Below are 14,404 nucleotides of genomic sequence, written 5' to 3'. Positions count from 1 at the left end.
GTTTGTAGTGGCTGATATTTCCACCTTCTCTTTTTCTTTTCTTTATGTCATTGAACTATCTGCCCTCATGAACCAGCACACTTTCGCCAGTCCGTCACCGCAGCATGCAGCGATTCCTTCAAGAAAACACGAACTGTAACAGTGGTACAAAAACATCGACAAGCGTAGTAGGTCTGAATGTTGCCGGCCACTTGTACCGAAGCGTCCGAAGAGGCGATAGCATCTCATCAATTTATCACTACCACGGAAGCGACGTGACAACGTGTAGACAGCCCTAGCGAAACGTCCTTGTACCGAAATGTCCGTGCACCGAAATGTCCGTGTACCGAAATGTCCGTGCACCGAAATGTCCGTGTACCGAAATGTCCGTGTACCGAAGTGTCCGTGCACCGAAATGTCCATGTACCGAAATGTCCGTACCGAAACGTCCTGTACCGAAAGGTCCTGTACCGTAACGTCCGCATACCGCTTTCAAGCAAAGAGTTAAAATAAACCTCTCCCCGAGAAACGTCATCATGATGTTGGTAGACCGACTGAAACCGAAACAAATCGGAAGGGGAGACCTTGAGGGAGCTGGGTTCCACGAATGGGCACTTGTTCGCTGCCTCCGACTGAAAGCAAAAGTAGGCCCGAAGGTCGCGTCCCTTTCAGAGACCATCTTAATCCCCTCAAGACCGTGGCTTTCGGGCGCAACCTCGTTCGCCACGTGCTTTGAACGTAGTGCAACTCTACCAAATTGGTGGCGCTGTGCATTTGTTTTTAAACAGATAGAGGTCTATTGCTTCAGTTTTAACTGCCTTTTCGGGGGTGTGAACTTCAGCACAGAACAAGATCCCCTGGTCCTCAGCTCTCAGTATCTCAGTCTCTCTCAGTCAGTCAGTCTCTCCCGATTGCTGGGAAGGGGGGGGGGGATGTCATTCTGCTACCTGATTGGCCGTAAGCGTGTTATGCGGTTGAATAGCCCGCTATAGCGAGCAGTTCCATTAACACCACTACCGCCATCTGTCACGGACGTATAGTGAACAGCACTCCACTGCACGGAGGAAGCTGCATACCGGTAGAGGCGTTGTTTCAGTTTCTACGTGTACGTTATTCGGTAATTCGAACGCGGGATACGCTAGAATTTTCGCCTCTGTGTGCATGTATGTGGAAATAAACGCGACAGGAAACTATGTCCACCAGGAGCAAGTAATGGGCGCGTTGCGTAAAGGAAGACGAAAATAATTATTTACCTGCTTGCAGGATGGAGATGTGTGGATTCCGGGAAAGCCAATTACTCTGCGACGTCTCAGGTGAGTGGTAATTGGATTAATTACATCTACATCTGGAGCGCATTGATCAGATGATGTGTTTAGGAAATCCGACCATTAAGGTCTACGCTGCATAACAGACACGTTCATTTTTATACAAAATAGCGTCCATCGCTAATAAGAATAAGGCATATAATGCTAATAATAAAAGTACACTGTATTGCATTTACATTTCTCGAGCTTATACCAAAAACTGTGATGCACTTTGGTCATAGAAGCCACCAAAGTGGAGCACACAAAGGTGTAAAAGTCGGCGCCATGGCCTTTGATAGGCAGCATCGTTTCGTCATAAATCGACGCGCGTGGGATAGAAACAGGGCCGGCGAGGGAAATTACGGGTAATACCCGATAATAATACCGATAAGACCGATAATAAGACCGATAATGTCCGAGCCCCTTCCTCACGTCTCGCTAACACAGTCCAAGTATTTCTTTTTTATATTGTCGCGGATGAAAACAGACGAGCGAAACGGCGAATAATCGGCGAACGCTTTATTGTAGCTGCTTAGCTGGCTGACACAAGAGCGGTAGCTCTTCGACAGAACTAACGTAAGGAATGCTCCCGCTGGGAGCTGACAAGCTTTTGTAAACAGCGGCGAACATAGTAGGTAGCGCGCGTCGGTGAAGAAGAGGAAGTAAAGAAGCTTCTTCGAGGTCGTCGATCCCTCCATGAGATTGATGGAAGCATCGCTCGCTAATCAGCGCGGCGTGCCGTGGATCTCAGCCCATCGCTCGACGCCTCCCCGCCCGCTGCCGCTGTTCCGTGTGGTCGCTTCAAAGATGATACGTGGCAATATTATTATGACAGGCGTAGGGTCCGGCGGGCCCCTGAAGTGCCCCGGGACGCCGGCCCCGGCTGTCCCACCCTCTCGTCCGTTACTGGATGGGAAGACCTCACCGCACCAACTGACATGAGTGCGAATTACTGTTAATAAAATTAGGGCATTAAAAATATTATCTTTTAGTGCGGACATCCATGTATCAAATTGAAAAACAAGACAACAGCTTCGCGGTGGTTTCTTCGTTTCCATTAATCTGCTAGCGGTCAAGAGCAGTGGGCTACATTTTCGTGGAACCATATTCTGCATATTATTTTGCTCACTCGAATGCCCCCCCCCCCCCCATCCCGTGATTTTCTCGACACACTGGAATTGTCGCCTGCACGTACTTTTCCGCGTGAAGAGCAAAACTAAACGATCGTCTCCTCTAGTGTGTAAATCATATTGTTACTCTGACAGCATCTTGGACAGCGCAGACTTTATTATACTTGATTGCCAGAAAGCGGGCTTTGTTTCCGTTGGTAAAAGTCGCGTGATGACACAGGAGTCCGGACAGGTGTACGACTAGCGTACGCTTGAAGCTCCACTCACTTTTTGACCTGTCTGACAGGGAACATCCAAAGTTTTGCACAGAAAAATGACTACATTTACTTTAAAATTATTTCAAAATTACACTTTAAAAACAGAACTTCACCACACAGCGCGTAGTGCGCCAGTCATTGTCGCGAACGATAGGGTAATCGCTTTTGATTCGAGGAGACAGGGAGACGTACGCCTTTTTGTGGCAATTACCGTATATCCAAATTGCCACAAAAAGGCGTACACCCCTCTCTCCTCGAATCAGAAGTGATAACCCTATCATTCGTGGCAATGGTTGGCGCACAGCGTTCTATGCGGTGAAGCCCTGTTTTTAGAGTGTGCTTTAAAATTACGCATTCTAAAGTGGTGCTAATTGAGTCTAATCTGAGTTAAGCAGTCTAATCTGCATTCTAATCTGAGTCAAGATCTGAACCGGGTGTCCGTTTTTCTATGCAAAGCTATTGGGCATAGAAATATTAAATAGAAAGGGAGCGGATAGAGATAAACGATTTAATTGAAAAACATCGACGACGCCTCAAAGAAAGTGGTCCGGAGCCGTTGCCGGCCATGATGGTTGCAGAGGCAGGTGGCTTCGTTTTTGCCACACATGGTGGTGCCACCGTCCTCCTTGTGACCCCAACTTCTGCACATCCTGGATAGCCACGTGTATCGTCATCATGGCAGGTCTGGGCAGGTTAGGACAGCTTGAACAAGCACGGAGACAGGAGAATGCAAACGGCTGAGAAAGAAAGAACAAAATATGCTAACGATGGACACCATTAATGGCTAACAACATAAAGGACCGGAGGATAAAGGACTAAGCACACAACAAATCGGCCCACTGTCGACTACAGCAGCAATCACGACCTTCCGCGAATTCCGCTCCATCGCGTTTGCCTCATTCGACACTATGAGCGGCAATTGGGTGTCAGGGTGGCCTCCGTAGTACAAATCGAACCAATGAGAGACGACAGGTCGAGAGGCTCAGTTCTGTTTTTCGTAATCACTCTTTGAGACGTTAATTCGAAATGACGTGCATGCCTCTGCGCGCATTTCTTTTTAATAATTACAGTGCAATCTCGCTAGCTGGAGGTCGCTCATATGGAATTATGTAAATCAGTTTTGTATTTACTAAATAAAAAAAAAACGTTTTCGTTAATCGGTAAATGAGTGTTTCAATCTGTGAGTATGCGTCCTCTCGTAATTATTCGCAAAATCAGCTTCAACTGTGGCCTCGGTATCATTATTTGGGCGAATATGATCCGTTTCGTTGCTCATGATAGCGCTAGGGAAAACAACGATTCTAAGAATATAGAAGAGAGAGAGAGAATACCTGTTTATTCACAAACATTGGAGCCTTTCATTTTCTTGTATGTGTATATGTGTGTATTTTCTTGTATTTTTTATATTGTTAACAGGTGCAGAGTATGCATTTTACATGAAGAATGTGTGCCGCGCTGCCAAATGTACACAGGGGGTCGGGCCGCGTCAAGCTGCACACTAGCAGCGTTTTGACTGACCTCCCCACCAACTTGTTTAGGAAATAAAGAATTGAATTGAATTGTATTAATATATAGCAGGAAAAAAAACGCCACTGATGCCTAAACATTTCCATCGTGTTATAGAGTCCTATTTATGTATACACTATTTTGTTTCTACAAGCTACCGTTGCACAATTAAACGACCATAGCGGCAGAAGTCGTGTATCCGGGAAGCGGTTCTCCTAGTAATCAGTTTCGGCAGCAATCAATTTCTACATTTCTTGCGTGTTCCCGACATGTACCTTTCGTAGAAGCAGTACGAAAGGTCGTTACAAAGTTACGTTAGTCGTTACAAAGTAATATTAACGGTCAGATTCCCCTTGCTTTGCACACGGCTTTATATGCTGTCCTTCACCGTGCCTCCACCTGTCGACGGCCGATGAAACCAACTGTATCGCTCTTGCCAATCTACGTGTAATTGCAGCGGCTTACAGGACTTTTATAGCATTATGAATGGTGTCTTTTGACTGTCCGTCTTCCTATGGGATGCCGAGCGAGTCGCGGCTCTAATATAAGTGGCTTCAAGTGAAGTGCTCATTCTGCATTACAAGTCTAGTTCCCTTATTTTCTACACGTTCATCCCAGGATTGGCTTATGTAGCTGGAGCGTGCACACAGTACCGAACGACCATTGTGGAAGACAAGCCGTGGTCATACAAAGCCGTTCGCACCATGTCACACGAAATAGCCCACACGTGAGTAGCCAAAACGCGAAGGGTGTGATGTGAGTTGTGGGCACTTTTCCACACACGTCTGCGATCTGCGGATAGATGGTGCAGCTTTTTGTCAATCAGCTCTTTCGAGGGAGGGGGGGGGGTAGCGGAAAGAAAACAAGATTTAAGGAGCTAGACAGGAAGAATAGGCGTCTCTCCTTGATGTGTGTTATCGAGAGAACTGCGGGTTGGAACTGCGGAAGCATGGGTAAAATAGACCTTGGCTTGAAGCTTGAGTTTGCGTGTTGCGTCCCTTCCAATGGCCGGACGGGCGAGCGCGACCCCAAGTGTGGGAATGGCTCCCGCAGGGGTGTCGATTTTTATGTGCAGTTCATATGTCACAGTCATAGTGATCGGAGCCGCATTAGAAGAACTTCCAATTAGCTCGGCAGTACCCTGTAAAAAAAACAAAAAAAAGCAAAAACTGACGCGCCGCATTATTGACTTCACCGTCGACTTGAAAGTTGATGCCACGAAGGTGCTCCTTTAGAGGTCAAGAAATGTGAAAATCTGAAGATCCCCGGTCGGGGGAAGGATCATGGTATGGTTAGCATCCAAGTCGGAGATCATTGCTCGTTGTGACCGCCTTAGGAACAGATTGAAGGACTGAAGGAACTGAATGATGGACAGGGCTCTCATCCGCAGTTACGATACAGGTCAAGGAGCAGTCTCCTGCCTCTAGCAATACCTACAGAAGCATGCAGTCACTGATTCTCAGAGTTGGAGTGTTAGCCATCCACCTTACGGACACCTTACTGTACTTGTGGTCCTCCTAGATGATGGGTGGGCTGTACCACCTGCCGCTAGAAAACTGTCATCTATGTCGTCCTTATTTGTTTGCTGCCCGAGCCTTGGCTGGTTTCTGCATAGATCTCCATAGCGTGGAAACAAAGCCTAAACAGTATTAACTGTCCGCCAATCATGGCCGCGGTCACAGCTATAAAAGAGGAGCCGTCATGACACCTATCAGCATCCACTGGCAGCCACAGAAAGCCCATGTTCTAACTGATAACTGATGTCCACGTGCGAAGGAGTGAGAGAAGGCATCAAGCAGGCCCTGTATCTAGGCGCTTTTGGCTGAGCCTAAGGTCGCATGAAGAATTGTCGGCTAGATCTGCAACGATGGCACACGGGTTCGCGACACAAGTCCCCTCAGCATGGGCGACGTGCGTGGTGAGCGCGACCCACAGGGGTGACACAAACCCGCCATTGTTCTAACAACCCTCAAGCAAGTGCTTTTGGCACAACTGCCATCTTGTCCTGGTCCCACGTCATAGAAAACGTCATTTTGAGGTCATGTGACTTTGTTTACATGTCGTTTTGCCGCTTACCGACGTATTTCCGTCGTCATAAAAAGCCGCGAGATGAACGTATTTTGTCAGCGTGAACAATGCGGTGCTTCTTCCGCAACATGGTAGCCCATTTCTCGTTTGTTTAAGTACATCGCATCGACTCAGTGCGTCTTACGCGCGGTCGTCTTCATATCTTTGGAAGTCGTTAACAGTACGAGGCCTCATCTGTAAAATTGCGCGTTTTACTAAGAAATTATCGTACCAAAATAATTAACGCGATCGAAAGACATAAAAAAATAAGGTCGCGCAGAAACAACAATCGCATTGTTTACAAACGGTTTAGCCCCCGATCACGGATGTCGCCATCTTTAAGGTCACGTGCGCTTTGACGTTTGCTGTGACGTGCGAGCAGGTCCCGTCCAAGATGCATTGCGTTCGCCCGGGACGCTTTCCTCTACGGAGCACTAGTTTAGGTGCCTGTGGTGTGACCAGGCCACGGTACCGGTGCGTCGGCTCCCGGCAGTGCAGCTGTGGCTGTCGACAGCTTCAGACGTGTCTGCGGGGCTCGCCATGAGTTATGAAAGCTGCCCAAGGCACGGAAATGTAACTAAAAGTCGAGTGCAATAGGGACGGACGGGTACGTGAAAGGCATCGAACAGATCCGTGAAACTGAAGAACACTGATAATACATATGCGACTACCTCCATTGCACCCGGCTTTCAGTAAATTGCGCTGCTTGGATGTGCGAAGGAGCGGCGGTGGAACAAGGCTGCGGGACGCAAAGCTGAAGGAAGTAAGCCCGCTTGGCTGCGACTGCTGTCTTGCGTTAGCGTTGTGTAGGGTCGTGTGAAGGGTTGTGTGGGATAACGGTGGTGAACCGGGCAAGTTGCTATGAATTTCGGTGTATGAATGGTTGGGAAGCATTTGTGAAGGGTCCTTGAATGATTGTGTAGGGTTTTCAAAGTTTAACGCTAACTGCGGTTCTGACTGTCCGCCGTTCTGACAAGTCGTTTCGATGTCCCATGGAGACGTGTGTTAGCCGGTGTTACGCTATAATTTAGAACATCCCTGCCATTACTGGTTAACTGAAAGTCCTTGGACCGTTCTAAGAAAAGAAAAAGAAAGTGATTTTACTCCTTTTGGGGACTAAATGCATAGCCACAAAAAATAGTTCCTTTCCGGAGTAAATGCATGGGAGTAAATGAATGTCACAGAGTGCAGACTTTGTTTCACGCTCTGTTCTAACAGTTACGGGTACATAATTCGTCTGCATGCATGAAAATACTTCGAATCAAACCGCCGACCGTGATATGTCGAGTGATATAAAGTCTTGCGATATACATATAGTGGACTGAAAGAAGCCCTACCTGTTTCTTACTCTGTGTGTTTGAAAAAATTCGAAGTTGCCTGAGTTATACAGCCCTGTACCATTAAAACTGACCAAATCACCATATTTATACTTGGACTGTTACATTCGGAGGACCATTTGCGAAGTTCAATCACAATTTGCAGTCCTGGGGAGTAAATGTCGGGGTCAGGGGACTAATATGTGGAGTAATTGCAATCCAGTGGACTCGAAGCTGCAATTACTCTCTGTTTTACTCCTTTTTTTTTTCTTCTTAGAGTGTACGGTACAACGCTTACTGTGATACCTATTATGCAGCCTGGGATGCGTTCACGATGGCAATGCCCCAGATGAAGACATCGAGGGACACCCCGGAGCCAAGGATTGCCCATGGTCCGATGGCTACATCATGAGCTACGTACAGAACAGCACAAAAGAGTACCACTTCTCTCCGTGTTGTGCTAGACAGATCAAACACGTGGCTAAGTAAGTACGTCTCTAACATTTATCATTGACGTCGATCCTGGTGTTGAAGAAAGTAGTTGTTGTTGTTGTTCACCATCGTGATTGTGGTATAGAATGTCGTTACATCCTGAGGTGGGACTTTTTGATAAACAGCAGTGCTGTTACTGCGTCAGCAAATAAGATAAGATGAGATAAGATACATTTAATTCATTATACTTTTTTTTCCCACAGTTACGCTGAACAAGCAACAGAGGTAGAGCAATAAGCAATACCATGCAATACTTTCGATCGCGCAGACTGGTGAGGCGACTGTTGCGGACGCGTATATCTTTTTCATCCATACTGACAACTCTGAGATTACGAGGGAAAAGATCGTACGCTGCTTCGTCCGATGCCCCCTAATTTGGTCGCACTAGAGTCAGTGAATAGGGGTACAGAGTATCGCATTCCTTTTTGGCGCCTGAGCCGCCGTTGAGCGTCCTCGATTGGGCCAATCGTGTCACGTGGTTTTCTCCTTCCAAGAGCGCGCCGTCCATGTTGAGTCCCCTACATCCAAAACCGGGTTCCGTTGGGAGCTGGCTGGACTTCGTTACTGTGCGCAATTCTCCTGCGGAGGATGCCGAGATCGGCTTCCTATTGCAAGCCGACGTATGCGGGCGGGACTCAAAATGGCGGCCTCGCTCGCCGGCGTGGCTCAGTGTCGCTACTCTGCTCATTCTGACTGACACATTGGCACATTCATCATATCCATCAACTACCGTTTGAAAAAAAAAAAGAATGGAGCGTGAACTTCAAGTTTTAGCAACCCTTGATCTCGATTCAAAGTTAACCAGCGTTGGTGAAACCGGGCCTAAGACTTGGAATGTCTTTCGTTTAAGAAGGTTAGTTATACGACTGGTAAATATGTCCACACAGAGTAACAAAGGCTCCTTAGAAAAGAAAATGCAACAACAAAGAAAGAACGTGGCCTTGAGTAACGCAAATAACTCAATGACATGCTGATAAACGTATGCTGTGACTGTGAAACAGGGTTCCGGCTTATGAGATTAATCCGAGAAACATCCCCTATAGGGTCTTCCAGAAAATCATACCTCAGGCAAAATAGCCATTCCCTGAATTCCGAATAAAGGGGCTCGTTACCTCCGTGGAGAGATTGCCTTGATCGCGGGTTGCAAGCCCCGCGACAAGAAGTGGTTCACTCCTTACCAGATTCCATGTTGCAGCAGTCTTTCACAAGGAGACACCCGTGCAATGCGGTTGAACTGCATCTTTGCTTGGAAGCGTCTTCAGGGGCAGACTACTGGCGACTGCATCGGTGCGTCGGCATAACGTGGCAACGCCCACCGTCGGCCAAGCGCGCGCTACCGACGCACGGTCTTAAGTGGTCAGTAAGACCACCATCGTCCACTGGGTAGGCGAGCCTCGCCGCCGCAAGCAGCAATGACGCTACTGTCGATGTCAGACGCAAGTCTGTCAAGCAATAAGCCAGACTTTGAGGACATTAACTTACATCGCATTTACCTGTAAGAAATATAAATTTTGTTGCCGCGTGGAAAGAAACCTTCTGGCACATACTTCGCTAGATGAGCACGTAAGACACGAATCAGTCAATGCGAATGCAGTGTGGTATCGTCTGCTGCCGTCGCCGGCTCGAATGGATCCTTCGGATCTCGAAGATGTCTTTTTTCTTTTCACTCTACACATGTGTTGATGGTTAATTCCGGGTTAATCCCGGTTTGTCAGAGACCTCACTGGAGTCATGAGCCACGGCTCTAAAGGGTACGCGCTATCTCCTGTAGCAAGATTAGGCAAATAATAGACATTTTGCACGAAGCAGGCAGCTCACAGCCCTACCTATTAGCCATTCTTAATTTTTGAAAAATCCTGACGTGGCAGCCAGGCGCAGCTCACACATGTTGAGTACAGATGAATCGTGGCAACATCCAGGATATCTCGCAGTCATGTAGAGAATCCGACGTGAAGCATCACAAACCTTTCAAAATAAGCAAGGCAAAGTTTGAAAAAGCAAGAAGTTATTTATAAACAAAAAATAATGTATAAAAGATACGACGTCCCTCGTCATGTGCCTTCTCGCGAGTGTAAAATTACTAAATTAGATAGTTCAAGGTAAGTAGTAAGTAGCTAGTGGTAAGTTTATGCAAGTTTTAAGCAATAAAGGTGTGCATATCTTTGTGAAATACAAAATGAAGGGACAAAATACTCACAGCTAGCACATTAATAGCGTAGTACCCCTTGTGGCAATAGCATGTGGCAATGATCATCTCTGTTCTTCTCTACACATCCGTCCCTTTGTTTTTTCATCCGCTCATCATTTGTTTGTACTTTCTGTGTGTAAGTGTACTGGGGTACCCAGTTCGACTTCGCCGAAACTCACGTCCTCATTTTCTTTTTCTTGATCACATCACATGACGCCTTTGCGAGGTTATGGGAAATGTGTCATGATTCATGAATTATCCCTCTACTAGAGACTTGTATGTAGGTGAAACACTGCTCACGAAGCTAATCGGCTTCTTGCCAATCGTCCTCCCTAGACGTACATTGAGCCCTCGAATTGCACCAACAAGTTTCTTCTTTGTCTTCCCCTTATCTTTTCTTTCTCCCTTTTTCGTCTCATTTTCTTTTTCCTGTCTTCCCCCATTTTTGAATAGCAAGCTGACCTCTATCTGGCTGACCTTTCCTCACTTTTTTTATAATAAAGATATCCCTCCCCCAAGAAGTAAGTTGCATGCAAAGAAAAAGTTACGGACAGCTTGGATGATGAGGTGTTTTTCTCTTCACAGTCTAAAGACCCGCGCGTGCCTGCATACGAACAATACACAGAAAGTAATAACAACAACACGCGACTTGCCCGGCGCACAGACGTCCTTGGACCAGCTTTGTAAAACCACGTTTGCCTACAGGCGTCCCGATTTCTACTTCGATACGGTGAGCATGTATTCAACAGAAATTAGCTAACAACCATTGCCTACAGAAGAATTATCTATGTAGGCAGCTTCCCACAGAAATGTGTTTATGAGGGAACAGCAGAATGTCTTAGATTTCTCGACCTAGGCCCTATCCTAACACATACAGGGCGCATTTTTATCCTTTACAGATTTAGCATTAATAACATAACACAATTAACAAAGCATGCATTTATTTGCACCGTACAAAGCAAATAACATTAACAAAGCTATGATAACATCAGAGATATGCCGTATTTCTGCTCAGTTATACGACTAGGCCGACATCCCCTTGGAGAGGGTACGTAAGTTCAAGGTGACCGATGGCATGAAGTGCATTAATAAGGTCTTCAACTAGGGAATTTGTACCTAAATTTTGGCGCGACCGGGCCGGGCCGCATAAAACCATGAAGGGTCGGGCAGGGCCATTTTTCGATGCGCCCGGGCCGGGTCGTGCCCGGAAAATTCGGCCTGTGCAGCGCTGTAGTGTGAATTGCTTGAGTTAGTGCCCCTTCAAGTCGTAGGGTCGAGCCCATTGAAAAAAAAAAAAATGCTTGCTTCGGTACAGTAGTGTAGTGTTCCGAAAAACCTCTTCTTTCACTTTATTCTCGTCGCCCTACTGTTAAATCCCCAACGTGTCCCGTTCCGACCAGCGCACACCACCAGTAGCAAATGTTTTAACTATAACACCAAGGTCCTTGTTCAACGCAGGCGGAAGGGTTCGTAGGATGTAAAGTACCGTGCAGGAGCCCGGAGTTCTATGATGGCGCTGATAGGGTGTACCGCGTTGGCACAACATCTGCCTTGGACGGAACACCCTGCGAGGGTGCAAAAATGGTAAGTAGACTCGCTCGCCTAACCAGATATCACTTATCTATCGCTATCAGCGAACATTTGCGGTTGTGTGCTTGCTAGAGCACTGTAAATGACCACTCTCAAACGCTGGACGGCCAACGTCTCAAATTAGGCGCCGGCGCTTGTTGCAGATCCATGGGGGGGGGGGGGGGGGGGGGGGGGTATGATATCAACTAATGCAGGGTCACGCTTGTACTACTTGGTATGGGAAACTTGCGAAAGCAATCGGCTGAGAGGCAACAAGCGCCGAAAGGAAGGTCTCGCTGTTCAGCGCACCTAAAGATGAAGGACGTATGAAGCTCTGGGAAAGTCTTCACCGTGACAAGCCACTTGATGAGGACAGCGCCGAGCGCGAGCTCCACTTCGAGGACCGTTAGAGTGCACGCGATTATGTGCCCCTAATAAAGGGCAATAAAATAAGAATCCCACGCGGTGTAAAGTTGTTAAACGTTATAATCAATTAGATTAATTAATCTAACAATATTAGTTTAATCAATTAATATAATTATATTAATAAATTATTTATATTAACTTAATTATTTAATAAAACGTAATTCATTATTAACGTAAGCAAAGTGTTTAAATATGTAAACAAACTAACGTTGTGAACCCTATCGGTGGCTCTGCAGTGGCAGTGATAACGGCAGCATGTTGTAGATGCGGTGTAAAACACTTTCTAGTGTAAAATATAGCTACAAAGAAACTAGTTGGTGTAAATGGAATATTAAGCAGAAATCGTTAGTTCCTATCAGGGACACACAAAAAAAGTTGAAGTACAACTACTACTGGAAATATAAATGAAACGCAAGCTGTACAAAAGAGAGCCTTGAGAGACGGTGCTGGCACTGGTTCTTTATCCAATGTAGAATTGTTCAGATATTACAGTGTCATTCCCATATCCAACCTCTACAGGTACAGATTGACACTGACGCATTCAGCATGCACTCATAATAATAACGCAGGCTTCTTAAAATTATACAATTTAGATAAACGGGTGTCTACTTATTCATTTCGTAATGAGCAGTGGTGTGCATCATCACGTAGAACTAGCTACAAGCGGAAGCGGACAATACACGTCCGCTTCATTCACTAGCTTCATTCAAAACATGGACTAATTACTTTATCCTCACTGTTCATTTAAGTGTGTTACCTTTTTATTTTGTAATTTGTTACCTTGTCATTTTGTACCGTTGCTGTACGGTGTACATTGGGAGAGGAGCCTTAGTCAAGCCTTCTCGGTTTTCTGCTTCCCCTTCAAACCGAAAGGAAAATAAATACTGAGTTGAGCTGAATGTTTCCCAGGGCAGCTACCAGCACAATATCCGAAACGGGTTCACACGCGCGCAACCGCCCTACCGTGCGGCTGGCCCAAGCCAGTTCGCTCGCAGCGCCCTCGCGACTTTCCACACTCTACGCTTCCCTGGGAACGCTTCGGTGCGCGCACGCGTACTGCGCACCTTAGCGCACTGTGCCATCTATTTTTCGCGGGTGAAATGTCCTTTCGCTTACAAGCAGCAGTTGACGGCCATGTGCTCACCTTGGCATCCTCGGGACGCTCTGATTGACAATACATGGGTTATAGCACAGAAATCATACACGCTTCTCTATCCAACAGGGAGCGTCATGTTTGCCGTCTTTGATCCTCAAGTGGGTGTGGTACCGGTGGTCGTACCGGTGTGGTGAGGAAACAAGATGGCGCTCCTGCTCTCGCTTGGACCTCAGTGTCGATACTCTGAAGCGGAGCTTATTTAGTGAATCTAGTGCGGGGGTCTCATGGGGCACGTTAGTAGCGGCTCTACCCAAACGCGCTCGGTCTACTGTGTGCCTCGTTGGCGGAAAGTTTTTAATAAATGCTGCTGTGCATGTGAAATATCTTCAGGTCGAGTAATTTCGTAACATTGGCGGCATGAGTCAAGTAATGCACAACTACCATTCTTGTTTGTCGCTTCAGATATGCATACGCGGTGAATGCGTACCGGCTCCCGCACGCAAAAAGAAGAAGGAGAAAAAGAAGAAAAAGGCCAGTACGGGAAAATTGAAGAACCGGAAGACTCCGAAGAAATCGAAGAACAAACCGAAGAAACCGAAAACTACCCCTACCACAACAAGAGCGACAACCAGGGTGACACTTCCAACGCCACCAAGCCGGGTTTTGACCTGGTACAGCGGCGGCAAATGGCACCGGTTGATCATCCCGGGTTAACCGGGGTGCTCATGAAGTTCACGCGCGTTGGCATTGCCACAAACATGCAACATTCGATCACAATCTAGGCCACGTGGTCCGCTCTACCATTTATATATGTGCGCGCAATAAAATTGGTACAATAACTTACACATCAGCGCCACCTGTAAGATCGGAAACACAGACACCGTAATGCAATAATGGAAGGCCTTTACTGGATTGGCTGCAATAGAAATGTGGTTAAATACTGTACAGTCACCTCAACAAATCATCCACACATGATGGGCATCACTCTGTATACGTAACCATAGAGGGTGTCCCAGCTAAATGAGAACATATATATATATATATATGTATGTATAATAAATGAAGAAAAATAGC

The 14,404-nt window shown here is 46.6% G+C and overlaps 1 protein-coding gene across 2 annotated transcripts in view; it reads left to right on the top strand.

Annotated features, from left to right (window-relative positions):
• The window catches only part of LOC135366446 (venom metalloproteinase BumaMPs1-like), a 35,656-nt gene extending 21,483 nt beyond the window's left edge, over nt 1-14,173 (top strand). Inside the window, exons 9-14 of one of the 2 annotated variants that reach the window (XM_064599147.1) lie at nt 1,243-1,292; nt 4,795-4,903; nt 7,877-8,044; nt 10,825-10,969; nt 11,698-11,823; nt 13,793-14,173. In XM_064599147.1, the coding sequence (XP_064455217.1) occupies nt 1,243-1,292; nt 4,795-4,903; nt 7,877-8,044; nt 10,825-10,969; nt 11,698-11,823; nt 13,793-14,044 (850 nt within the window). In that variant the 3' untranslated portion in view covers nt 14,045-14,173. The remainder of the gene's footprint in view (nt 1-1,242; nt 1,293-4,794; nt 4,904-7,876; nt 8,045-10,824; nt 10,970-11,697; nt 11,824-13,792) is intronic. The other variant, XM_064599148.1, reaches the window with a different exon arrangement.
• The last annotated feature ends 231 nt before the right edge of the window (nt 14,174-14,404 follow it).

Source organism: Ornithodoros turicata, chromosome 8 (genome assembly GCF_037126465.1).
Source record: "Ornithodoros turicata isolate Travis chromosome 8, ASM3712646v1, whole genome shotgun sequence".
Taxonomy (NCBI): Eukaryota; Metazoa; Arthropoda; class Arachnida; order Ixodida; family Argasidae; genus Ornithodoros; species Ornithodoros turicata.
The sequence above is the reverse complement of the archived record's forward strand: the minus strand, read 5'-3'. Positions and strand labels throughout refer to the sequence as shown.